The 26,193-nt window shown below is 39.3% G+C and overlaps 1 protein-coding gene across 2 annotated transcripts; it reads left to right on the forward strand.

The window, feature by feature from the left end:
- Window positions 1-15: 15 nt before the first annotated feature.
- Window positions 16-26,100, forward strand: LOC306832364 (coiled-coil domain-containing protein 148-like). Of its 2 annotated transcripts, XM_079356982.1 has the most exons (16): window positions 58-106; window positions 420-491; window positions 1,071-1,146; window positions 1,583-1,704; window positions 4,230-4,333; window positions 7,205-7,296; window positions 7,382-7,533; window positions 10,161-10,256; window positions 10,407-10,588; window positions 11,005-11,146; window positions 14,227-14,433; window positions 22,050-22,190; window positions 23,740-23,858; window positions 24,582-24,699; window positions 24,859-24,993; window positions 25,726-26,100. In XM_079356982.1, exons 3-16 carry the CDS (start codon window positions 1,092-1,094, stop codon window positions 25,867-25,869), a joined length of 1,809 nt encoding a protein of 602 aa, XP_079213108.1. In that variant the 5' UTR covers window positions 58-106; window positions 420-491; window positions 1,071-1,091; the 3' UTR covers window positions 25,870-26,100. The 2 variants fall into 2 exon arrangements, with proteins under 2 accessions (XP_079213107.1, XP_079213108.1); XM_079356981.1 differs by lacking the exon at window positions 420-491 and having other exon boundaries at window positions 16-106.
- Window positions 26,101-26,193: the final 93 nt, after the last annotated feature.

A 26,193-nucleotide genomic window follows, 5' to 3' on the forward strand; every position in this document is an offset into this window, starting at 1 on the left:
GGGCGTTCCCAAGAAGGTTCGTATTATTGAACGAACCAATAGCAGAGGAGATGATAGTTCCCTTGGTTACAAATGTTGTCAATTTAACAGAGAGGGATAGCACAAGGTAAGCTAGGGTTCAGTGGGTAAATGTAATTTTTTACATGTATAGCAGACTTCATGCAAGTTACCTGTGTCTTTATATTATCCTACGAGGTTCTGTTAAACTCAGCAACGTTTCTTTTCTCAATATCGGTCACAAATATTTTTCTGACTTTTGTGTTTAGACTCGTTAGCTTGCTGACTAGATATCAGCTGCTTATGCGTTCAACTGTTGTTTTTTAATGTAAGTGTCTTTTTATGTAACTGTCACTATTTCCTGCATTTTCACAATTTATAACTTGTGAAAAACAACATAATGTCTTCACCAAATAGTACAGAGTGGATCATCCAAAGGCAGGCGTTATTATGAACACGTTTTAAAGCAGCTGATATGAACAAAACAACAACAAGTTAAGTTGATATAAGTGATAAGGGATTATAACAACAGTGTCAGTGTCTCAATGAATTAAGTGGCCCTCAACTGTGGACTCATTACAAGATTGTGTCTCTCAGTCTCTGGAGTGAAGACAGTAAAATGTAAGGCTTATGCTTGTCAGCTATTATATCCTGGTCACCCAACATTAGCTTCTGTTTGGTGTTTATGTTGTATAATCATTTTGTTATGCGTTAAAAAAGAAGCCTTTTTGTCTGCTAGACCAAGAATAGTAATTATCTTCAATGGCTCCAACAAAGCATCCGATTACTCGGAGATTAAATCAGTTCCTCCATACCTCACACAATCCATTTCACATGTTCATGTCTGTGTGGCCAAAACCTTTTTTCTCCTCCAAAGTTTAAATCAAAGCAAAGACAAAACTATATTCCAGAGGCATATCAGATCACACCCTGGCACCATATGTCACCTTTCAAACACTGAAACTTGTCAACTGATTTCTTTTGCAATATCTTGCAGATCTTGACGGCAACGTTTAGATTCTCATTGCTTTGTTTGTGGCTGGTATTTTCCTGTTAATGACTTTATTTTGCAGGCACTGTACATCTCCTTTAAGATGAGTGGAAAGGATATGCATGCATTCGTTATAAACTACAGAGCAGGAGATGTGGGTAAGTCAGCACAAACTAGGCCTGACATATTGCTGACTTGTGACATAGTGGCCCATTGATCTGCTGAACAGACTTAACCTGTCCCCATGTTAAATTGTTCTTGTAATGTCAAGTCTTTGAAGCTTTTGTCAGAGGCAGTCTTGCTTGTGTTTATTCACCTGCCTCTATGGGTCACAGCTGAACTCTAAAAACTGTCTGACACAGTTTGTTTACTCTCTGCTACCCCCTTGAAACTTAACCCTCCTCTGTGCAGTCATTTCTAAATTACGCTTACAATCCAACACATTCAGCTGTTGTTGTTCCCTGTTTTTTTTTACCTCTTTCTTTCTTTGCTGAAGTAAGCATACGTACTTTACTTCAGACTCTGAAGAGTGATACATTTTTCGTCAATTCCAACGATCTAATTTAAACATGTCTTGTGTTTTTGTCCATGCAGAGAAACTGACAGTGCGGATGAAAAATGGTCTTGGCAGCTCAAAGTACAAACCAGCTGAATATGAAAGACTACAAGCCATTGTTGATGCCAAGCGACTGGAGTTTGATCTAATTGGACAAAAGGTGATTTTTTTAAAAACATTTTTTAATAAATCTCATGCCCCTGTTTAAAACATCAATTCTATTACAAAATCAATCCCTGTTAAAGTTCATTACATGGTGATTCAGCAGCACACTAACTGTAATTTGAATTGATAATACACAGGGCTTTAGTTAAAGGAAATTCTCTGTGTTTATTGATCCTTATTTCCTCTCTCTTAAACTCCACATGATGTAAATTGATTTTATACCACCACTAAGCCATCATTGCTCAACCTTATAGTTTATTTAAGTACATGAAACAGAGCACAGTAATATCACAGCACAATAGTGTTTCCAGTTTACTGAATATTTATTTGGCTGCCTGGGGTTTTTCTATAAAACTGATTGAAGTTCATAGCCAACCCTGAGCAGAGCAAAAAGTTAATGCTACGGGCAGTGAAGATAAGGCTGTTAGACCTGCAGTGTTTTAATTGATAAACTGTGGCAGAAGTGTTTTAGTATCTCTATGATCGCACATGGCTTCTTCCAGCCCTGCTCCCTGCATAACTCAGATAAGATTATGTTCACGTATGGTCGGCCTGCTGAAAGGCAAGCTTTCTGAGCATCAACCGTTGGCGACACGAAAGAGTGTAGCAAAATGGCCGTAAGTGGCCTCAAGCATGGGATCATTTTTTGCTCTCCAGGAAATGATTCGAAGCATTAGGAGATACTAGAACCTTAAAATTGGACCTCTTGAGAAGATTTCTAACACACAGCACTGTACTCAAATAGAGGGAGGTGCATTACAGCTGTCCTGCTTTCCAAAAAAAAAGAATTAGAAGTAAGAGAAAGTGATGCCACTATAACAATATGTTGTTATGTAGTTGTAAAAGTTCTGCAGGGAATTCTTCAGTTCTCTAATTTGCATATTAAAATCACCTAATCCATACACGTACACAGAATATTACTATTTCAAGATGCAGGTTTGAAAAAAAAGAAACGCTCACAAATAGATTTTGGTGTTTGGTGTTTACTTGAGTATTGAAATCTTAAAACTTGACAACACATTTCAATTAGATACTTCATTTGTTAAGAAACATAAACTCAAAGGGGTTTGTGACCCTTTCTTACCGGCATAGGTCAGGAAATAATCTCCTCTAACTTGCTTCACCTCATGTGTGGGCATGCAGGGTGCTGAGCTTTGTTGCCATGTCTCTGACTCTGAAGTTTATTTTGGGAGAGAGAAGTTACACTTTTATAATACATATTCTGTGTAGATATTTAACAGTATCTAATTTCAGAATAGTTTAACAGAATGTCGAGCTGACAGGAGATTTTATTAACGCCTCTGCGGGTGTACACAGCCTTCAAAACAAAAAAGGTCTGAAAAGTCTGTTAGTGATTTGACATCATTCTTGACACATGTTCTGTTTATAACAAATGATAAAAAAAAAAGTGTGGTTACTAAATAGAATAGATTTCATCTTTCAATAAATATTTTGAGAAATGGACTGGTTTCATTGTGACTTTAATATTTAAAAGGGGGATATCGATGGTTGTTTTATTTGGCACAATGAAACTAGAAACGAGTTGATCTAAGTTTCGCTTCAGGCACTTTTCTTTTTTTAGTTCCGCTGAGTTATTAGACAGCCAATGCAAATTAGGATCACTTACCATTCATTGCCTGGAAGAGCACTGGGAAGACATCAATTCTGCCTCTTTTCTTTCAGAGCAGCGGTACTTTAATACTGACTGCTGATTCCAGTAACTATAAAATGAGTATCACCCCAAGAGTAAATCTTTCGGCCTATATATGCAAACTTCTTTTGCTTCAACTGAAGCTGAACAGCAAATGACATGTAAATAAACTCTAAAAACATAAAAACAACCGTCATGACAATGACTTTAGAATGTACGAATGCTATACAAATGGTTGTACCCATGTATTATTTATGTGAGATGTAATTATCTGAGCCAGTGGCCTGTGTATGAAAACACTGACAGGAGAGTGCTCTGAATGTACATTGTTCTTTCAGGATCAAAAAGGAAAACAAATGAGAGAGTAGATTAAGATTTCTACCCCATCTTCCCCTTCTACATAATAACGTGCCTCACGTGCCCCATGCATGTTCCCACTTGATTGTTTTAATTTGCAACTGTTTATGTTGCTATAACGCTTTGGCTGTGGTTCCACTTGAATTACCCAAGTTTATGAGCCACTCAAAGACACAATAATACTAATAACGGCTGAGGTAAATGCTTGTATAAAAAAAAAACCTTAATGTGCTGAACAACTTGTTCTTATCTAAAGCACTTTAACATTAAAGTCATCGTTGGAACATCATGATTTACTTCCTTAATAGTTGTTCTGCCATTTCAGTTTTATATTATGGTCCTGATTCCTTAATGCCCTCTATGTACGTTAGGTTTGTCCTGATGAAGATAATTAGTCACAGGAGGTTATAAATACCATTGCTTAAATGCATCCAAAGTAAATACCCAAGTTATTTTCTCTTCAGTGCTTATTCCCTTTTATTTTGACTCTGCATTAAACCATTGTCTTATAGGTTCAGAAGACTCGATGTACAGCCAAGGCAACCAAGGAGAGCTCCCTGTTACGGCAGCATAGACAGGTGTGGAGCAGAGTTTGCCCTAGGCTGCAAAAGGCTGAGTAAGAGCCCTCTATTACTCCTTGTCATTATCTGCTGCAGTTTTCTCAATCTGCCATCATGCCACGCAACCGTTCCAGTTAAGCGCCATTAAGATTGAGCCCAGACAGGATCCTGGATGAAAAAATAAGGTGAAAAAAATAAGCCTAACAGGGGAACAAAAAGTACCAGGGAGGAAACAAGAAAAGAAGGAAGTTGATTTTCTTGCAGCCATGTCATTGAATTAAGGGTGAGAAAGGAGTCTGGAGTTGTAGCTGTGTTGGTACTGCATGGAGAAGCACTCTCACTCTACGTGCTGACGCAGAAGTGTGGGACTGGGGCCCCAGCGGTGTCATGCCTTGTGAAGTGAGAAGGGCAGCGCTAGCTCTGGGGTGCAGCTTGTTTGGCTGCGTAATGACTGTGTCTGAGCCACCCAAGGTTAATGATGTACACAAGTGTGAGTCTCAGTAATGAGCCCAGTCATAAAGATGTGCCACTGCTTGCAGCTCTCTTTGCATATAACCAGTTAAATTACCATGGGATTCAAAAGCCACCTTGTCAAAAAGGAGACTGACGAAGATATCTCTATGGTAACACTTCCTTTTTTAACAATAATGCCCAGCCTTTCTTACCGTCATACTTTTTTTGAATCACACATCCTGTTTTCTTTTGTTTACTATCGTCAGAAGCACAATCTTTTTAAGAATGTTTTCCTCTATCATATTGAGCAGCAATACGTTGTTATTCCTTGTAGTCTTAACGAAAGCTTGACTGATCATTCATACAGTGACTCATTGAAATGCAAATGTAACACTTCTTTTTTTTCAACAAAGCATACTACAGATTTACTGTGGTATGCTGACACTTCACCCATTTGCATTAAGCTTAGCATCACTAGAAACCTGGTGGTATTTTTGAATGGTTGTGCATCCCACCCACATTTTCCCCTAAGACGGGAAAGCTCTGTATTTCTTGTCTGACAGTGAGCCTCTGATGACGCAAAAATCGTCATTTTGCGTTACTGGATGCTGCTTGGGTTAAAGCGAGTGAAACTACATCGCTAGTTCCTCATGTTTTTGACCCACTGAAGCTACAGGCCTATTACAGATCAGTGGACGGGACCTTACTCCCAGAACCTAAAAGCAACGGCCACCGTTCTTGATAGGAAGCTATGCTAGCAGGCTCTGTGGACAAAGCTGAGAAGAAGTGACAATAGTGAAAAAAGTATGTTTCAACTTCAAAGTGATATGGATGAAGGGGATATTGAAGATCTTGTGCTCGAATCAGATGTTCTTGGCTAACTCTGCGAGCCGCAATATAGCAACGATAAGTTGAGTTTGATGGTGGAACACAAGGCGGCGGTGAGGACGAGGAGCTCTCGGTCGTATACACTGTAAAAAGAGCACTTTAGCTTCAGTGGGAGTGGTCTGTGAAGTATCCCTTTAATGTTGTGATGACACACTGGTGATGTTGAAAGTATTATTATGAGTTGCTTATATTTCTTTGATGTTTGATCTCCAGTTCCCTGATCAATCCCCTGTATTCATTGGTGCCCTTTTATTTCACCAAAAAGCACATTTCTGAGTTAAATGTCATAAACATTTACAGCCAGTTTAAATTTGATGAGCTTATTACTGTATCCAATTGTTCAGACTGTTTTTTTTTTGGGGGGGGGGGGGTTTCCAATTGCTGACTTACTAATTTTTTTGAAAAAGGAAACATGGAGATCATTTGATAATATATCACAACTGATGTGGGATTTTTTTATTCAGTTAAAATAGTGCTGTAAAGTAGCTGAGACAAGTGAAAAAGACTGTTTTAGAAGTCATTGTTATATCTATGAGAAAGAAGTTATAGATCAGTCATGTGCTTGGAAAGAGGGAGATCACTTCTCTAAAGAAAAGCAGAGATTGATCAAAGAGCAATCATTTAAACTGTTTGCTGAAAGCTCAATTCAGCCCCTGTCAATAGTGTCTGATCAAACCTCCATAAGTGATAAGGTACAGGTACTATGAGTGCAAATATAAAGATACATACATCAAAACATGTCATGAGATTTCAAAAGTGTTCACTGACAAAACAAATACTGTTATTTAAGTTACCACAAAAGTTATTTAATGCAGCGCTGCTTCAATGCTACATTGTATTTTCCACATAAAAAAAAATTACTTGACACCAGGGGTTGCACCTTGACCAGATGCACTGCTATAGTGATATGAGTCATCACTATAGTCATCAATGGATCAATAAATGTGACCTCATAATCAGAATCAGAAATAAATTATTAATCCCAGGAGAAACTCGATTGTTACCAATGCTCAAAAACACAGTACACAAGTAAAGAAATAATTTAGACTGTAAAATGAAATAGAATAGAGATACTAAAATAAGGAATAAGTATGATATGATATAATAATGCTTACTTCTTCCAACACAAGTTGTATTTAAAAATCCTCAAACAGCCTCTTTTAGAAACATTTTCTAAAAAGTTTAACAGGCAAAAAATTGGAGAAGATTTCATTTTCTCAGAATTGGGGGTTTTAAAGACAGGTTCGGTATCAGTGTTGTAAAAATATTATAAGTGTATTTTGTATAATATGTGACCTTTAAAGTTCCTTTGAAATATCTTCATAGCTCACATAGCTTAAAATCACTCCTAGCTGATATGTTATAGATGTGAAGAGCACTTCATGTGTTTTTGCATTTCCTTTTCACTTTGACAAAGTGCTCCCGTCTTTACAATCAAGTCAAACAAGAACCATTTAAATAGCACATTTTAAACAATGCGAGCTGACCAAAGTGCCTTTAGCCTGTCAAATATTTTATCATGTTAAAGTTGTCTAGATAAATAACTGAATGTGATTGTATTTGAAATGCCTTAACTCGTTAAACAGGGAGAATGCAGAGAATGACATCCATGATTTTCTGGACATGATCAGGCCGAATGATAGAACAGACACTGCAACCTTCTCACTCCAAGAATGTGGTAAAAAAAAACCTGACAGCTTTGAATGATTATATGTGACTGTATTTAAGTAGTCTTTAGTTATCTTTTCTTTGTTTGGGTTTAGCGCTTCTCCTGGAAAGAGAACAGGAAGCATTCAGGATAGCCACTGTGGAGCCTGTTCATCATCTCAAGGACGACCTGCGCTTCAGACTGGATGAAATAAGACAACAGCAGTCCAATGTTTCTGGATCCAACTGGGAGCAAGTTGTACAACAGGTATCTGAGTGATAAAGACATAATGTGAATGTCTACTGTCCCCCATAGTAATTTTAATAAAGTATTTACAAAGCTCAATTTTTAATTTTTACTGCACCTGGTTACCATAAAGAAACGTATCAGCCATTCTTGCTTCTTACAACTCATGTCCTTGTTTTTTTTCGCAGTATTTAATTCTGACAGTACACTCATTGCGCTAAACAATAAATCCTGCCAAACCAAAACAGTGTGCTGTGCACATCCAGCAGACATTTAAGTTGAGCTGTCCTGCATGTTCACACAGTGATCCCATCTTGCACACAGCTTCGTATTCACCGTCCAAAAATCTCTTGTTTGTTAGATATCCACCGTACCAAAGTCACAAACTCTGCCTTTGACTCTCAGAGTCTTTATGCGAGCCTTAGAGATGAATGGTGAGATTAAGGAGTAAGCAGGGGTCTTTTCTTGAAGTGAACTGTCTGCCAGCCATTTTGTCTCCTCTGTGAGGCTCACTCATGCTTGTTGCTTTCCCATGACCCCCTCTACTCCTGCTGGCACACAGCCGCTACCCACCTGATCACATGGGCATAATGGGACCCCACCCCCCTCGCCCTGCCTTACATACAGAGACACAAACATCACACAGCAATGATGCTCCTTATTGTTTTTCATTTTACTCCCCTGACTTTTGAACATTTGCACTTTGGTCAGCTGAAGCTGTTTTTAAATGTGCTATATAAACTCAATGTTTTCTTGGATGATCCACCGCCCCTCTTTCATGTCTGAGATTCAGCCCTCACACCACTCTCAACACCAAAGCAAACCTCATGTATATACCACCCATTGGCACAATGGACAGTTTTCCATCACGTCCCGTGTTTCATGATTCTCTGCTTAGCTTTGCTCTCTAAATCGAAACAAATCAGACAGCTCTCCTAGGTCCATTCTAATTAAACATCCAACCTTGACTGTTTTAATTAAGAAGGTTAGAGTCTGGAAAACATTTGTATTTAGTTAAAAGCTTATTTATAAAAGACAAATAACAATCAGACAGGCAGACTGAGATTCAACCCATGACACATTACCACAACTAATTTAGTATAGTAATATAATGTTAATCCATTTTTTTTATTCATAGTCATGTTTAAGATAAAACTGATAGGACTGCTGGTAATTTTTTTTACTCAGTAATACTGAAGATAAAGATATATTGCTCCTTATTAAGCCAGTGCAGTTATTTGAAGCCTCTGGCATTCTTCATCTCATGTGTCTACTTCAGGCTCCAATAATTACCTTTGTCTAGATAGAATGTAGAAGTAGCAGTATCCTTATCCAAAGTTTTCTTGGACTGTTTTTTTTTTTTTGTCCATACTTTGCTTCATACTCCCTTTTTTAATAAATGTTTTGTTTATAACACAGCAAACAACACACATTGTTGTTTACTCTGTATTTTTAACTTTATTTAAAGTCGAGGTCCCCATTTTCATTTTCATGCACAAATCAGATTTGATCTGTACATTCCCTTGTCTGCCATCAAAGACACTGAACTCATAAATCAATCAATCAATCTTTATTTGTATAGCGCCAATTCTTAACAAGTGTTATCTCGAGACACTTTACAAAAGGCATGTAAAAGACCATACTCCTTGCTATTTAATATCAAAAGAGCAGGTAAAAAGACCCAGCGTTAATCCATCATATGCATAACTCTTAGAAACATTTAGCAAATGTTACAGCGGAAAAGAAAAAAACGTACCTATAAGAGGCAGAAGTCTCGGGCAAATCCCAACATTTTTGTTTGAGTAAACTTTGATCTAGTGGGATTTCTAATCATCTTTATAAACTTTCGTTAATACTCATTAAATGACATCTGATCAATTCGCCAGGAGTCGCAGTAATTCACCTGTTGTGCTAAACTCTGTTGTCAGTGGTTTAACAGTTAAGTTTTTCTTGTGTAACGTGAAAGTAGTAAACAACAACGTTTAAGTGTCCTTGAATGGCTCCACTCTGCCGTAAAGTCTGTAACCATGTTTGAAGAAAAATGTGCACACTCTAAGTCAACAGCAAAACGCTGAAATTAAAGACAAGAGGGAACTGATTAACTGAGTAGATTTCTTCAGGGACAGTCCTAGACCGATAACAAGGTGTGTCCTTGAAAAACAGAAGTGAGTCATGTCACCCTGAAAATAAAAAGTGATTTCTTTCATTTAACCAACTTTTTCAATGCTTCACAACCATCAGAAGGATATGTTAACGTTGTCTTAGTTGTTTTTCCAAATACTTCAGCCTGTAAATGTAGCTTTTCTAAAGCACATAAATAGTTAAAATGATTCGATAAAACCTGTCTACATTCCTAAATATCTCTTTTCCTCCCTCTGATATGTAACATCTTGGGAAGGGAAGCAGTTACTGAACACTTGCCATGTACTGAAGATAAATGTTTCTGAATGTAGATGTCTGAGAGAACACTGGGGACCTGAGTTCAAGTAGTTAGGATGCTCTGAGCGGACATACTGTAGCAGAACAAGAAGGAAGAAAGTGTTACAGCTGGAAGATGTGATTTCTTGAGTTTGCACTGATGATCATTCTCTGTGTGTATTCTAACTATTTTAGATATTGTTTTTTTAATGTCAACCGTTTATCACCAGATTCACTTTGTGAAAAACCAGCAAGATGACATCACTGCTAAACTTGACGCAGAGTACCTGAGCTTGGAGAATGAGATCGCTGACCTTGAATTGGAGGTACATTTCTCACTTCTGTTTCCATATCGTCCTTCTGTTTCAGCAAGTCTAAATTGAATGTTGTATTGAATGTCTGTATTAGAGCTTACACAGAGAATCATCTGAACTTTACAACTTGTAGCTCAGACATTATGATACTTTTCTCTGCAGAAATATTTAACAGGTACTTCAGATCATCTGGTGAACATAACAGACGTTCCAGAGGAGGTTTTGGATTCAGACTGCCCCGATCCACAACTCAAAGACTCACTGATCCAGACCTTCCAGTCCCTGACCGAAAGATACCAGAGCAGACTCCAGAACCTCCAAGAGCAACTGCAAACAACGGATAGGTAGGCCTTGACTGAATGAGAAAATTAGGTTCAGTTTCCTATATGAAACATGTGTGACGCCACTCTCTACAATATCTTTCTGTATCGTAATAAAATAAGCTGTTTCAAGATTAATAACATAATTCTGTCTAAAGGCACCGCTTGGCAGATCAAGATGGTAAAAATTTAGCAGGACATTAACCGCACATAGATGATACTCAGTTCACTGAATGACAGTGTTTCTTAGCAGTAGGTTGATTGTATCAGTGTGCCAAAGCCACTTCATTACTTGACTTTGATATCCTTATGGTTGCTGTATAGTACTGTCAGCTTCTATCAAAAGTGAGCAAATCGAGCCTCAGATAATGAAGTCAACTTAAATGACACAATGGAAGGATGATATCATTTTCTGGTTATATTTTTTTGCTCTGTTTCAGGTTCTTTGGCTGGTGTGCAGATGAACACCAACGCTTCCAGTTCACTTTGTCTCTATACACTCCTCCTGACGTAGCGAACCACAGAACACTCTGCATGGACATGCTCCAAAGGCTATTCCCTCAGAGAACTAAATCAGAGCTGGTAGGTATTTAAGCAAAGGTATTAAAGATAAGGCAAGTTTCCTTGTATAGCACATTCAGACACAAGGCAATTAAGAGAACAGAAAAGAAAGGAGAAAGTGCTTAAACCTAAAAAAAAAATAAAAAAAAACTTGAATTCATGAGCAACTGATAAAATAATTATAAGAACATGTTTTAATTATGTTTAAGCATAAAAGGCTCTATGTTTGGAGATTTCTGAGTTTTGTTGTTTGTTTGTTTTTTACAATGATTTACAATGTGCTATTTTTGCTTTTTTTCTGTAGTCTCTGACACTATACCTAATTAACATTTCATGGTGAAATTAATTGACCCTAAAATTAACAATTTATCAAGGGAGGTTTTGCTGAGAACAAAGCGGTCTTTTCCAGGGTGGTCTCTGCACAAGAGATGAAAATTCTCATTTAAAAAATGCATAGAAAGCCCCCATTTCCATTGATGGAGGGACACTTGTGTACCTCTCGGCACCCACATCTAAAAATGTAATCCCCCCCTACTCCTCAGTCTGAAGCGTCCCTGCAGTGTGAGTCCCTGGCTCCCTGATCAATGTGGCTCAGCAGGCTGAACGGCGCAGACAAACACACAGATAAGCATGGACAATGATTCGCTCAGCACGCTGCAGGATATGCCATGTCACCCACTGTGGACAACTCGCTCACGCCACCACCTCAGCATCACCATGACAACCGCCAGCCCCACTCTCCTCCCCTTACCAGCACCCGGAGACCTGTCCTCATATCAGTTCCAGCTGGGTGCTGCATTTGGAGCTGTGATCATTCAGCCTTTGGGTAGTGAAAGGGAGAGATGTGTTTATCAACAGTCACTCTCCATACTTTTCACCTCTTCAGAAGCAGAGTTAATGCAGTGCTGTTGATGTCGTGCTAAATCCACCTTATTCATCCATAAGCCATAATTAAGCTTGCACACATGCAGTGGGTAATTAGTGTGCACTACAGTTGGCTGCTAAAACCTCTTTGATTAAGTGCATTGGTTCCCAAAGATCTCAGGGGTGCACGAGGCTATGCTCTGAGCTTGTCAAAATTACATTTGATCATATTGACCAAAATAATGATAAAACAATTACTAGATAGTTTATAATAAGGTCTTTTGATGAGAAATAAGTGTGTGTAGACATATTCTGTTGGGATTTTATCAATGAAAACAAAATGTAAATCAATCAAAAATCGATATTCATTTTCTAAGCCACCTTTCTTTTTCTCCAATTTGGTCCTTGGGTAGTAGGAGGGGCTCCAAGGACAGAAGGTGGGGAACCACTGCTCTAGTTTAAGAGGCTGGGACTGTGCACATTCTGACTCATTGCATATAAAGTGAGAAAGTGCAGCCTGAACATGTGGCAGCGGTCTGATACTTGCTTCTATGAAAAATAATCCCCTCTGCTATTGCACACACGTCGTTGACAATTTAGCTTACTATTGTTAGCGATTCTTTTACGGACTGGTCTCTATGGAGTCAGCCCTTGATCCAAGCTTTTCATATGTTGGTGTGTAACTACAAAGCATTGAAGTCTGTTCTTGTTCTGGTCTTGATAACTCGCTCACCTGACATTTAGATCCCTCTGCAGGCGGTTATTCCAGGTTGAAGCATCATTTTCTTTCCTTTTATTAGTCTACTTTGAATTGCAAAGTTAAACAGAACAGTTTGTTTCATTGCTCGACAGCAGATGTGAGATTTTCACAGCCTAAGGGGTTTGTGCAGTGAACAACTTAAGGGCCTTGGTGATAAATCTGCTATAAATGCTATCTTCAATCGGTTGCATAACCCCTTGTTTTCAAAAGTAGTATGAGAAACATTAGCAGGTGTTTTACTTGTTTACTTTATTGCTGTTTTGTGATGGTGTCTCTTCAGTTTCTCTCTATAATCGTGAAGAGAAAGAAAAGGTAGAGCGGATGTTGCTGTCTTAATTTCAAGATTCAAAGTTTGGTCAATCCTAACCCTACAAGTACAAAATATCTCAAAGAATTCAAACTGTATGTGGATGTAAATGTGGATACATTTAGGAGTTCTTTCTGCCAGTCTCTTTCCATTTTCATCAGGTGGCGGTACTCTTAACTAGCTTAGAGTGGACATCTCCCTCTGCTGGTTAAGGCTTTTTATTGTCTATTATGACTTACTGCTTGATGTACTCTCATAAGTAGGAAACCATCAGAGCACCAGCAGGATTTCATAGTAATACCCTCATAATGTGCCACTGCAAAGCAGAACTAATTCATATCGCATGCCTTTCCTCAGTTTATCTTGGAGGGCATTTTTATTCACTCCCATGGTTGGCTCAGTGCAGACAGCACATCACAGAGAGAACATGGATGAGGTAGTGAGGCCGGTACTTCCGCATGCATACTGTAATGGGTTGGCCGAAGTGCATGCATGACAATGTGAGAGGACACATTGCACGACAATTGCAGGAAGGCGATGCTACTGAAGGAGAGGACAGGAGAAAGTGAGGGGAAAAAAGGGTGGATCTGGCTCAACTTCTAAAGTTGTGCATTAATAAACAGGATCTGCTTGAATGGCTCTGGCACTTCTGTTCAGTTGGCAGGTCTGTCAGCTCACTCATTTTCAATAAAACCAGTCAGCCGCCTAATGTCTTCCCACCGTCAGTTAGCCGCCATTAGCCCATAGATGAATATCATTCCCTCTGTTCCAGGGAAGCAGCCAAGTGATGCTGCTTCTGTGAGTGCTGACATAATGATGAATAGCTACAGGCAGCCCTCACACAGAAAGGAACTGTTTTCCTTCAGGACATTTCACAGCCAGGAGAGATGGACCATGTTATATACCAGCAGAGCTAAATCTGACTCAGTTTTCCCCTTGGGGCTGCTGCCATTGTTATAGAGGGCATATCATGTAGTGGTTTATGGGTCTGTTTGGATTGTCACCAATTTGGAACAACACAGTTGGAAATATCATGGTAATTCAATCTAATGTGCTTATTTTTTATTTATGTTTGTTCTGTGTTTTTATTAAAATGTAAGGCACCAACGAGTGTAGATATTTAGTCGTAAGATCTCATTTGAAAACAGTTTTTCTCCATGCTTGTTCTAGATGGAGCATGAACGTGCGTTGGACTGGCAACACTTCACCCATGCACAGCTAAAGGTAGTGACCCAGCAGTGGCAGAGGGACCATGAAGAGCTCCTGGCCAGAGCCCTGGTCACCCTGCAGGAGGCGAGACATGCCCACCAGGAGGAGCTGGAGCTCCACAGAGACCGGCAGAGCCAGCAAGACATCTGCTTGCATCTTAGAAAGAAGGTTAGTGTGTGGTGTGCCATCACATCCAAGAGCTATAACCTTCCAGGAACTTTCCAATCTTCTATAAAAGGCACTTTTTTGTTATCAGTGACTCTGCAGTTCTCCTGCTTTCTATCTGTGTTTTAGTCCCTGCAGCTATAACTTTAATCTAATGATATATCATTGTTCTGCAGCTTTCCAAATACCAGCCCTCTGAGGTCATCTTTCTGCTATTCTGATTTAAAAGTTAGACTCACTTCTACTGGTAGAGTGGAAAGAATTGGGCAGGCTCCACTGATATGTTTAGCAGGACAACCTTTTCCAGCAATCATATTTGAGGAACCAGACGGGCAGCAGCAGTGTCTGGCTGCCTTCTTGTTACAGTACATTTGCTGACAAGGCTGCCTTTTTCCGCCAGGCTGCCTGACAGCATCTCTCGCTTTTACTGCCACTTGGGAGGGGCTGTGAATGCAAACAAGCTAATAAGGATGGTCTTGCAAACATGATGATGCTGTCTCGGAGGGGTGCTAGTTCGCATTCACACAACAAACAAGTTACTCATGTGAACACATCCATGTCATTTTGATGCAGTGCTTTACAAATTGAATTAGTTTTGCCTGCAAGTTTTTAATTAAATAAATGAGGCTTGTGTCCTATGACTGATAAGATAACAAGACACTTAAATATATAAGTAGTGTTGGTGTGGGTTTTTCACGGGACAGAACACATCATCAAATATGTAGTAATATTCTGAAGGACCATGTTATGCTTTAACTTTTGATCATGTGTAAATCAAGCAGGAATGTTATGGGAACACAACAAGATATGATAACTGTTCTCTTAGTCATGTGGGGTTGTTGTTGGTGTTGTTACGTTTTTTCCCCCTCATCCTTTATTGCACTGTTATGATTGAATTGTTAAGCTGAGTTGCAAAAAGTGTGGCTTCCAATAAAAAATAGTTCTTTATTTCACAAGCTGCAGCTAACTGTGTACGTTTTAAACACTTGAAGTTCGCCATACAGCGCAGTGATTTACTGCCACATGCCTGGTGCTGGACACCCAAACCTTTTTCTCTCTAAACTTACAACAAAGTCAGGGTTTGAGGACAGTTTCAAAGGAGGTTGATTATTTTCTATGTATGACACAAATAGCGATCATATTACTGTGTTGAATATGATTGGTACCTAATATCATTTACATGCGTTACTCTTGAAATCTCGAAGTTGCATCGCTGACAAAGCAGAGGAGACAGCATGTTGCTTGGATTTCAAATGTATACAGGTAAAGAAAAACAATGACTTTTTCTTTTCTTGATTCAAAAATGGTGGCTAACCAGGAGAGAGCATCTCTCCCAATGACCCTTCCTTCTAATACTAAATGTTTTATTCCTGCTGTCATAACTTTAACAATGAAAAATGGTGACGGTCTACTGCTGTGTGTTTTGCTCCATGTTTGTTTATAAACCTGAAAGCAATGAGCTCCTAAACAGTTAAACAATCTGCAGCTCATATAATTCATCATTTTAGAAAGGACCTCAAATGAAAGCTTTCTCTCTCTGTTTTTAGTGGCCCATCACTACATTAAGTTGGACTCTTTTCACTGTGATCTTTCTTTGCTTCTGGAGTAAGTGAAGAAGTCAAATTCAAGGGCAACATTCACTCTACTCCACAAATGATTGCGACTTTATGTAGAGCTGCAATAACTGTGGCTTAATGTGGTTGTAGAAGGAAGAAAGGCACAACCGTTTTTTGCATGATGGAATGTGTTATTCAAGACTGCAGTACATTTCTGCAATCTCCGTTTTATTGTATTTTTAAGAAACAACAGGGGCCTTTGATTTTTCAATCATAGAGTCTGCAGTTGGACATAAACTACACGCCTCTGACTACTGCAAACACATTTCTTTGAGTTTCGTTTTCATGGCTCTCGGAGGCAATAAGCAAAATAGAATCACATGCACAGTTTTTATTTATTCAGTCAATGTGCACACATTGGAGTTTGTGTGGAGGCTCAGGCGGACATCCACTGCCTTTATCATCTCTGCACAGAGACACAGCGGTGAGGCAAGATGGTCCCCCCCCCCACCGACCGAAAACTACTGTCCTGACTGTACTGTGCACCATTCAACCTTTGTGAGATCAAATGATTTCCAGTGCTCCAGTTTTTCTCCAAATTTCTGTTTTGTATGTTACATTTGGCTTAGTGACAGATGCAATGTATAAAAATATATGATAATTAATTGTGGACTCTTGGTCAACATCTAAAATCATTTAAGGAAAGTTCATCCAATACGGTTTTATTATGCTTTCCACATCATGTGTAACCGGGGAAATTTCTGCAGTTGCTAAGGATTGTGTGGCAGGCTCAACAAGGTAACACACCCCTGTAAATTCCACCAAAAAATGGAAAGCACAATTTGACAAACAGATAACAGAAAGTTAAGTAAGAAAATAAACAGCCAAAGAGTTTTATAAAGTGGTGTGAACCTCCACAACTGAGACAGTTGTAACACATTACGTTTGCAACGTTTGTAAAACTAGCAAATAGGGCCAAGGTTTGCCTTAAGTAATGAATATGTAAAATGGCTTATCATTTGTCAGAAATGTATATAATTAAATGGAAGGGAAAATACAAACACAAGTTATTGTCAGCTAGATGTAAGAGGCAAATGCTTACATGGTTAGCTGAAGTGAAACTAGTTTGAACAAAACACCAGATAACTTGACGATAGTTGCTAAAAGTTATATGGATAAACAATTGAAATAGAGGCAGATTATTGGATAAAAAGTCAACAATAGATAGCTTACAGTAATTTATTAATTGAATCAGTTGATTCAGACTTGAAATAGTTAGCCAAAGTTACCTCAAAGTCATGGGATAAAGGTTTAGCTAGCTCAGAATAAAGGCTAAACAGTTCAAATATTTAGCGGTTCAATGTTTAGAAAAAAACAAACTGTTGAAATAATTAGCTTAAAGTAACGGCTAACATATTGTTATAGTTAGCTAAAAAATTATGGATGAATAGATAAATAAATAGACCTAAAGGAAATTTTACGTAAATTACTTTACTTTACTTTAATTAACGTAATGGATGAGAAGTCTCATCTGTTTAAATGATATCCTCTTCGTCTTTGAGTTGTACGGGTGAAAACTGTATACTGGAACTCAGTATACTAGATATGAAACTGCGAGGTTCAGTCCTACTTTACCACAATGATGACTTCTTAATGCCACTTAATGAAGTGTCAGGACATGATGTGTTAAAAGTTGTCAATTGGAATTAAGATCAGCCTAAAGATCTCACAAATTACAGGGCCTCAACCAATTGCTTCAATCTATACCTAAAGCTCCACTTTTGACTGTACTAAGAGTACCATCACTGTTTCTGTACTTGTTTGCTCGTCGTACCTGACTCTATTGTTTGTTATTTAAGATGTGATTTTGCAAACAACCACCTTCCACATCAATCTGATCTGGCTCTGACCTCATTATAAAGGAGGAGCTGAACTGTCTTCTGTGCAGGGTGTAGTGGTGAGAAATCCAGAGTAATTGAATTCAAAGTCAGCTTTTACCCTCCTGTTTTGGAAAGGGCAAAGCTGTCACAGAGAGCTAGCTTCTTTTTGAGAAGGCCAAGCAAAGATGATTGGCTGGATTCATATGGCTGGAAACAGATGACATTACTGATTAAATAGGAGTTGTTAACTTTAAGGAGCTCCAGATGTAATAAACAGCAGCTGATATAATATGCGGTTAAATGAAATGGATTATTAAGACAACTACATACCATTTCATGCATGAGATGAGGCTTATTTCTTTCCAATTTATCTCTGAAAGACAGACTCTTCTTTTGAAATCATCAGTTGTTTGTTCTGCTGCGCTCTGGCTGCTGTAATTAGCTGGCATTGTTCTTTCTGCTCTTTTTCATTCCAGCCTTTTATTCTGTCCTTGCTTTCGTTTTGCCTCCCACTTATATCTCCCTCCCGGGCATCTTTGATGAGTGATTGTTTCCCACATGAGTAAATAAAGCCTGAAGGGTTGGCAGATTGTTTCAACATGTTCAGGTGGGCAAGGCATGAGCAGGCCAGCAGGACAATGGACGCAACAATCGACAGAAGAAAGATATTCATAAGACAAGAGGTTTTCTAATATTGAAAAAGCTAATCCTCACTTTCATGCTCTCCAGAGATTTTGCAATACAAACAGTTCTTTCACAGATTTCCGTATGCCAAAGAAGGTGCCCTCTTCCCTGCTGTAACCAATATTCTCCTGATACTGTGTTAGCTGATCTCCTGTCATCTGAGCGATTAAATGTGCAGCTCTTCATCCCTCTGGTTTATTAATAAAATGAGTTCCACTGTTTGGACAGTGCATGGGCCACACTGTGTTTAAGTAGACAATTGTCTGAGAAGTTAATTGTTCTTGTGTGTATGATATTCAACTTAGCGTACCCGTTTTAAATGTGGAAATTCTTATTGTGTTTGCTGCTAAAATAAAGCACTCAGTAGCCACTGACTGCATATACTATAGATAGGGACCATGCATTTCCTCCTGTTGAAGCAAAAATATCACACTGACATTATTTGATGCAAGCGTGTGTGCAAAGCAATCTGGCTGACGAAGCCGGCTAATCTAGTAAATAATTGTGCAGAAGCCCCATTTGGCCACAGAGCTGTCAGTCGGGATGCTACATTCTCCCTTCATAGCATTGAACAACTAATTACAAATACAATTGTTGAAAAAACTTAACGCATGGGCACAAATCCGCATGATAAGAACTAACTGTGATGACCGAAACAATGTTTAAGGAATACATTATTTGAAGTGTATTCATTTTAGAGTTTGCCTAATGTCCCATTTGTAAAACATTGTGGAGTTGGGGCTGGTGATATGATTGATGATACCAGTGATCATCAATTGGTGGCGTGGGCCACATCTGGCCCCCAGAATATAAATGATCTCGGATGATTAAGCAAAAAAAACCCTGCAAAATAACACACAAGGCTGAAATACTCTCATTATGTCAATAGGAGACATTACATTTCCCCTTTGAAAACCCACTTCTTCACATTGGGCTTGACAGCTTAGCTTTAAAGTCGGCCTCCGACAGTGTCTGTCAGGGAAAATCAGTCACTTGTACAAATGTAGTTGATGATGACCTATGATTTGTCTCGTCGCCAGTTATCAGGGGAGCTCTAAATGTGCTCTTCACTTTCTGAGAGCAATAGTGTCACTTCAATGGACAAAAGTTTATGCCCCCTTTAAGATGAAGTAAATCTCATTTGTCGTGTTTTTGACATCTCATAAGGATGCTTGGTTCTTCCTCAAGTTTGTCACTTTAAGTTAGAGGTAGTCTGTCAATGTCTGTTTAATGTCACAACTTTCCCATAGAATAATCTTCATTGAAAAGTTTTGATGGGTGCTGACCCCCCCCCCCCCCCCCCCCCCCCCCCCCCCCCCCCCGACAGAAGACATTGTGATAACTGTACAGTTGTATTAACAAAGGCTTTGAGCTGGCTATAGTGTGCAGATAAAAAGGCCATCATTCTTTTGTTATTCTGACATCTCTGCAGTCATTTTTTGTGCTGCCTTGAAAAGGATGGCATCCCATTTCTCTTTGAATTCACAGAAAAAGAGAATCCATTGACAAATTACTGTGGACTGTATATAATGACTGTTTCATTCTTATTGTGCTTCCTCAAAGGCTTTTTCATCTCTGCTTAAGAGAGAAAAGCATTGAGCCTCTGTGGCTCTCACAGTGTTTACAGTGGATCAAAGCTAAGCTAAGTTACATCTTAGATTGCTCTGTGACATAAGGTTAAGCTTTAAGGCTTATTGCAATCAGACCTTAGACATTATGCTTGATGAATATAAAAACAGTGGTATCTGTCACATATTAGTTTTTGCGTCTCGGTAAAATATGCCTTACAGAGCCACCCATGAGGTTGTTTACACACGTCTCATCTCTCCAGAGCATTGAACGTGCAGGTATCTTATCTGGACCAGGCCCAACCTTGATGAATGGTGTAATTATGTGTTTCTTTCAATTTGTAAAAATTAAGCCTATTTAATTTGATCATATTTACAGAGACAAATTTGGGCCGGAGAGGTGGAAGTTGCCAGAAACAAAGGCCTTGAATGGATTTGAAACCTTAGAATTGACAGTACATGGCTGTGCTCCAGGTTAGAGCACGAGTATACCCTAAAATAGTGATGAGTTGATATGTATTGAAAGCAATATTATGCACAGAATAGAACAAATATTTCCATCTTATTATAGATCATGTGCTTTTTAAAGAATGTAGAAATGTATGCTGCAAGACAATTTGCTCTTAATGCCCTGAAAAGCTTTGAAGTAGGTATTTTTATAATCAATGTTGAAGCATGAATTTCCTTTTGAGGTTTTGTATCGGTCTGACTTTACTAGAGGTCAACGGAATCATTTACTGTGACATTTCACAATATCAGGACTGTGTGACATGAGGCAATATTGGAACTAATGTCTATACCAAAGGGTGAGCACACAAATAGAAAGTCCACTTAAACAATATTACACAATAGCAGCATAAATATTTACATAATGCTATGATCATCATTATGCAATCAGTGCACGCGTCACTATTTTTCTCTTCTGGTTACTAAATTCCATTTCCAATGAACAGTTTCACTGAATAGAGCCTCACATGTTTGAATGTCTGGCTTCAACACCGCCATTTGACCTGCATTACAGGCTCCATTGTTTAAAATCCTCTCTTAATGCACAGCAGCTGCTCATTCTCAGGCAGACACAAAAAATGATTGACTTGTTCCTACCGCTGGTGTTAATGTGTGTGAGACCATGTTAATTTGCGGCTCATTCCATCAGGGATCCCTAAAGGGTTCTCGGATAGATCTGTGAATCTGTCCGCCCGGTCAGAATGCAACACTTTAATACCCGGCATGCTGCAGGGAAGCTGCTGCATAACACACCTGCCACTCAAACACCAAACAAGTGTGTGTGTGTGTGTGTGTGTGTGTGTGTGTGTGTGTGTGTGTGTGTGTGTGTGTGTGTGTGTGTGTGTGTGTGTGTGTGTGTGTGTGTGTGTGTGTGTGTGTGTGTGTGTGTGTGTGTGTGTGTGTGTGTGTGTGTGTGTGTGTTGTGCATTTTTTAAATGGAAATATTTGTCAACATTATTTTCTAGACAGAGTTGGGACATTTAAACACTTTTTATTTCTCACAGTAGCACTTCAAATGCATGAACATATAAATGGATAATTAAAAAAACAATTCAAAGACTTTAGTCATCTTTCCTTGATCACAAAAAAAGCTAAAGTTAAAACTAAAGCTAATTCTCAGATCCTTTTAATCTTTAAAGTAAGATGGGAATTTAGGGGAAAATGTGTCAGATATTTCAGTACAGTTTTGTCTAATTCCTGACCTTAATTACCTTATAAGGTTACACTTTTCTCACTGGAACTATTTGAAGTAGGGCTTTAACAGAATGATTCAGTGATTCAGTGCCCTGAGGGGTGCTGAGGTGATCTCACGCAGAGTGTGAAAGACAGTTTAGACACCTCTTCTGAACTTCTTCTTCAGCTGTTGATGGACAATAACCTGCTCTTTCTTTCTTTCTGGTGTGCATTTGCATGTGTGTTTGCAGCTGCAACACTGGCGGGCCCAGCAGGAGGAGGTGTCGAAGCTGGAGGCGGCCATAGCTGCTCGACAAAAAGATGAGGAAGAGGCTAGGTTAAAGAGAGAGCAGGAGAGGGAGACTGCCATCAGATCACAGCAGAAAAAAAAAGTAAACACACCCTCATCACTCTCACCTCGATGAATGTGTCGTTTTCCTCCTGTAACATTCATGTATCTGAATTTGTGCAAGCTCAAAGCTGCGTTTAAGTACCTTATGTAATTTAATTTTAAGACTAACAAGCAAACTTTTCTATAAACCTGTCAAAAGCAAACCAGCTTAAAGTAGACATTATTTTACAAGAGCTCTTCATAAATATGTATATTATAGTAAATATTCAGCCCAGAAGACAACATCCAAAATGTGTTTGCATAAGTTATTATCTTAAGAAGAAGAAGATACACTTTTACACTCCGTTGTTAAGCCATGCTACACACACAGGCTGAAAAACTCACACATGCACTAACAGGATCCTGTGGACATGCACGAATGGAGAGATGTCAGCGTAAGGGAGCTGCCCACAGTGAGTGCTCCTTAGCTGGTAGGGGTTTGGTGCCTTGCTCAAGGCAGTACTCAGGCAGTGAACTGGCACCTCTCCAGCTAGCAGACCAATTTTCAGACTTGGCCTGGAACAGAGCTTGAATCAGGCCGTGACCTTCCAGTTCCCACACCTAAGTCCCTGACTGACTGAGCTACTGCTTCCCCCAGACTTACAGTTGATTCTTTTGGGCGAAATATAAGAGAATATAATATTAATCTTTGTGTTTATAATGCGGTTAGAAGTGCTTTAGATGCACAGGGCCTGCTCAAACTATAAAAACAACTTTGAACACCCTTTGCAGGAATGACCTGCTTTATTTGTTAATGGACAAAAGGATAGGATAGGTTACATTTTGACAGATGTTTTCAGTGTGCCAGAAATTTGTCTTGTAAGGAAGAAAACAGAAGTCACATTGACTCAGCTGGACCTCAGGCACTGATAAAACCAGGATTTCACAGGAAATGGAAGTCCTTCAAAGCATTTTATGTTTGATATCAGCTTATTATAAATGTGAAGTTGCTTACTATTTGTAGCTGTGCTCTCTGTAGGATGTAATTATGTGCAATGGAGGATCACATTAAGAGAAAAACATTGTTCCAGTTATATGTGTTTTTTGATTATTTGTTTAGTTATTGTCCTTACAGGTACAACAACACCAGAGTGTGTGTGTGTGTGTGTGTGTGTGTGTGTGTGTGTGTGTGTGTGTGTGTGTGTGTGTGTGTGTGTGTGTGTGTGTGTGTGTGTGTGTGTGTGTGTGTGTGTGTGTGTGTGTGTGTGTGTGTGTGTGTGTGTGTGTGTGTGTGTGTGTGACTGTTTCATTAACTCTCTCCTCGGGGGTCTGCTATGGAGAGCATGGGCCACCTGAGACACTCTCTGATTAATGAGAGCATTTAGTCCGCAATGGATTCCATATAATTTAGCACAATAGTCTGACAGACATTGAAATATCGTCTCATTCTTTTTGTTTACACTTATCTGATTCCTGCTTCGTAGCCATCAATACGACATGAGGATCTTAAGAGGATTGCGGTGGTCCAATTAGAGGGAGTGTGACTCTTCCTGTGGCTGTTGTTAACTTTTTCTTGTCATTCTTTGTAAATCGATGTTTTGTCCCCACAGGTCAGACAGTTTTATTTAAATCAGCAAAGGAGGAGTGAGCTGCTGGAGCAGAGGGACCAGGAGAGACTCGCTAATCTGAGGAGAATCATGGTAGAACAGGCACGGCGAGATAAAGAGAGGTGAGGAGACCTTCAGTTTTCAAAAGAGTTGCCAAAAGAGAATAATTGAGAGAGAGAATTCTGTCACAATCATGGACATGGACTCGGTTTGAAAATCCGTTATTACACTGTCAAACAAGATGATTGAGTGTTGTCTGGAATAAGATGGTTTTAGATGCCTTATAGTGATTTAGGAGGGAATTAAGGGGAGAAGTGGATGTAAAGGAGTTTAATGACTCATCGTTCCCTTAAATGCATTCACTTCTAACATAATAACAGCAGCTGAAACTCTCATTCTCTGCTGACCTCCACTTAATTCCTCACTATATTGCAGTAATGACAAAGTACACACACAAGTGTGTACATACTTAACAGTTGGGTATTGTTAAATGTGCCATAAAACTTTTGCTTTTAAATGTTTGCCTGGAGAGAGCGTTGAATCTCTTCTAAATTACTCCTGGGAAATAAAAAAAGGACTGTGCCTTGATAACACATCCTTGTCATTTAGATGCGTTACTCTGCAGACACTCGCAGCACAGGGACAGGCATCAATACCAACAGCTCGTGGTGTTGACTCATGGAGGGGTGAGAAAGATATAAAAAAACAGGGGATGGTGAAGGCACTGCACTCTGGCAGCTTCCATAAAACCGTCCACAGCCTGGAGGTCTGCTGCGTCAGGAGTGATAGGTAATGTTGGTGCTGGCTGTTTAACACTGATGTCCACTCCCTCTGTGTGTGTCAAGGGTGCAGTTTCGGGTGGACATGTTGCGGAGGCAGAAGGAGGAGAGAGTGGAGCGGGAGATTGAGCGGCAGAGAGAAGAAGAAGAGAGACAGCACCGTCTTGAAGTTCTCCGAAACCAGGTGGATCGTTATCTGTTCTTAGGTTTTCTGTTGAGATAACCAATGAGGACAGACTTGGACTCCTCTTTATCTTATTCGAGGCATCACTGCCACCTTATGGTAGAAAATAAGAAGTGTTTTGTTATCGTTGAATAAATGTTTCTCACCTATTTATCTTAGGTTCGGGTGGTGGCAGAGGCAGACCCGGAGAGGATGATGGCAGATACTGAGGCTTGGAGGAGTCACCACTTGAATATAAAGGAGTTTGAGCTCCAAAGACCTCTCTACAGTATCAACACGTACACAGACACACAGGTGAGGCATGATAACATCCACCCTCCTTTAACCTTTAACTTTGTATGATTACAAAAGCTCTACAGCTGAGTGGTTATTTACCCCGCACTCTTTATCTGTGCTCTACATAAAATGAGCCTGCACACCCTCTTTCCCTATGTTTGTTTACGATATACAGCCTTTACTGGACTGTTTCGTTTTGTCCTGGGTGAGACTGGCCATTGACCCACGCAGTGAAAGAAAATGATGCAATCTTGTCAACCAGAAAAAAAAAAAAAAAAATCTGTCCTCATCCAGAGAACATTGTGCACAGCCTTGATATCAAGGCCAACCAAGGCCAACCAGTCAATCAGTGCAATGCAGAGTCTCTGGGTCTGTGTGCTTTTGTCATGACTGCAGAACAAAGTCAGAGGTAGTAACGTGTAACACAGACAATGATTCATGTCAAAATGTGCCTCTCCTTTTTTACAAAACTGAAGCGTGAGATTAAGTACTATTTTTCAAGTACTTAACATGGGGGAAACTCTGTGAACAAACTATGGTAACATCGTGGGTGTGATCTTGCGTGAAACAGCTGGAGAGTGAATGCTCTCCAGCCCATACCCATACGCTTCTTGTTGTTGTTTTTTTTTGTTATTAGCTGTGTGCACTTTAAGGTGAAGCCAAGTAATCTCGTTGTACAATTTGTATAATGACAATAAAGGCATTCTATTCTATTCTATTCTCACTGGACGTTTTACCTTTGTTTTGCAGATTGTGTCTGATCCACGAGTACGAGTCGAGCAGGCTCTGCGGGAGGCCGGTGTGCACAACGGCCAGTATGCCAAAGAGGTTCTGTCTGTTATTAAACCCCCAAAACCACCTAGACCAGATGCACAATCCACAATTAAATTCTGATTAGGGTCATATTTATGAATTCCATGTACCTTGTTTCGTTAAAGTTGTATTAACCCATTTCGACCTGATGAGACGTCAGCGTCTCTTTCTTGTTTTGTTTTCTGGTGATTTTTTTTAAAGGCAATGACTTAAAGTGCAAAGGCAAGTTCAATTTAGAGTTAAAGCAGAGAGTTTTCGCATTCACATGTTTCACATGAGACATAAAGATTTTAATAAACATTGAAATCCTCAGCTTTTGGCCGGTTGCCTCATATTTAAAGTTGCCATAATCAAGATGTTTGGTAAAATAACTTCTCTCTGACACAGTTTACAGGTAAACAAAAC

This window comes from Symphodus melops (genome assembly GCF_947650265.1).
Source record: "Symphodus melops genome assembly, chromosome: 12".
Lineage (NCBI taxonomy): Eukaryota > Metazoa > Chordata > Actinopteri > Labriformes > Labridae > Symphodus > Symphodus melops.

Bases quoted from the DNA above. Each gene is read 5' to 3' on its own strand.
- LOC306832364 (XM_079356981.1), top strand. From the start codon at position 1,092: ATGAGTGGAAAGGATATGCATGCATTCGTTATAAACTACAGAGCAGGA. The intron at 10,257-10,406 runs GTACATTTCTCA...TTTTCTCTGCAG, and splicing joins TCGCTGACCTTGAATTGGAG to AAATATTTAACAGGTACTTC. The intron at 10,589-11,004 runs GTAGGCCTTGAC...GCTCTGTTTCAG, and splicing joins CAACTGCAAACAACGGATAG to GTTCTTTGGCTGGTGTGCAG.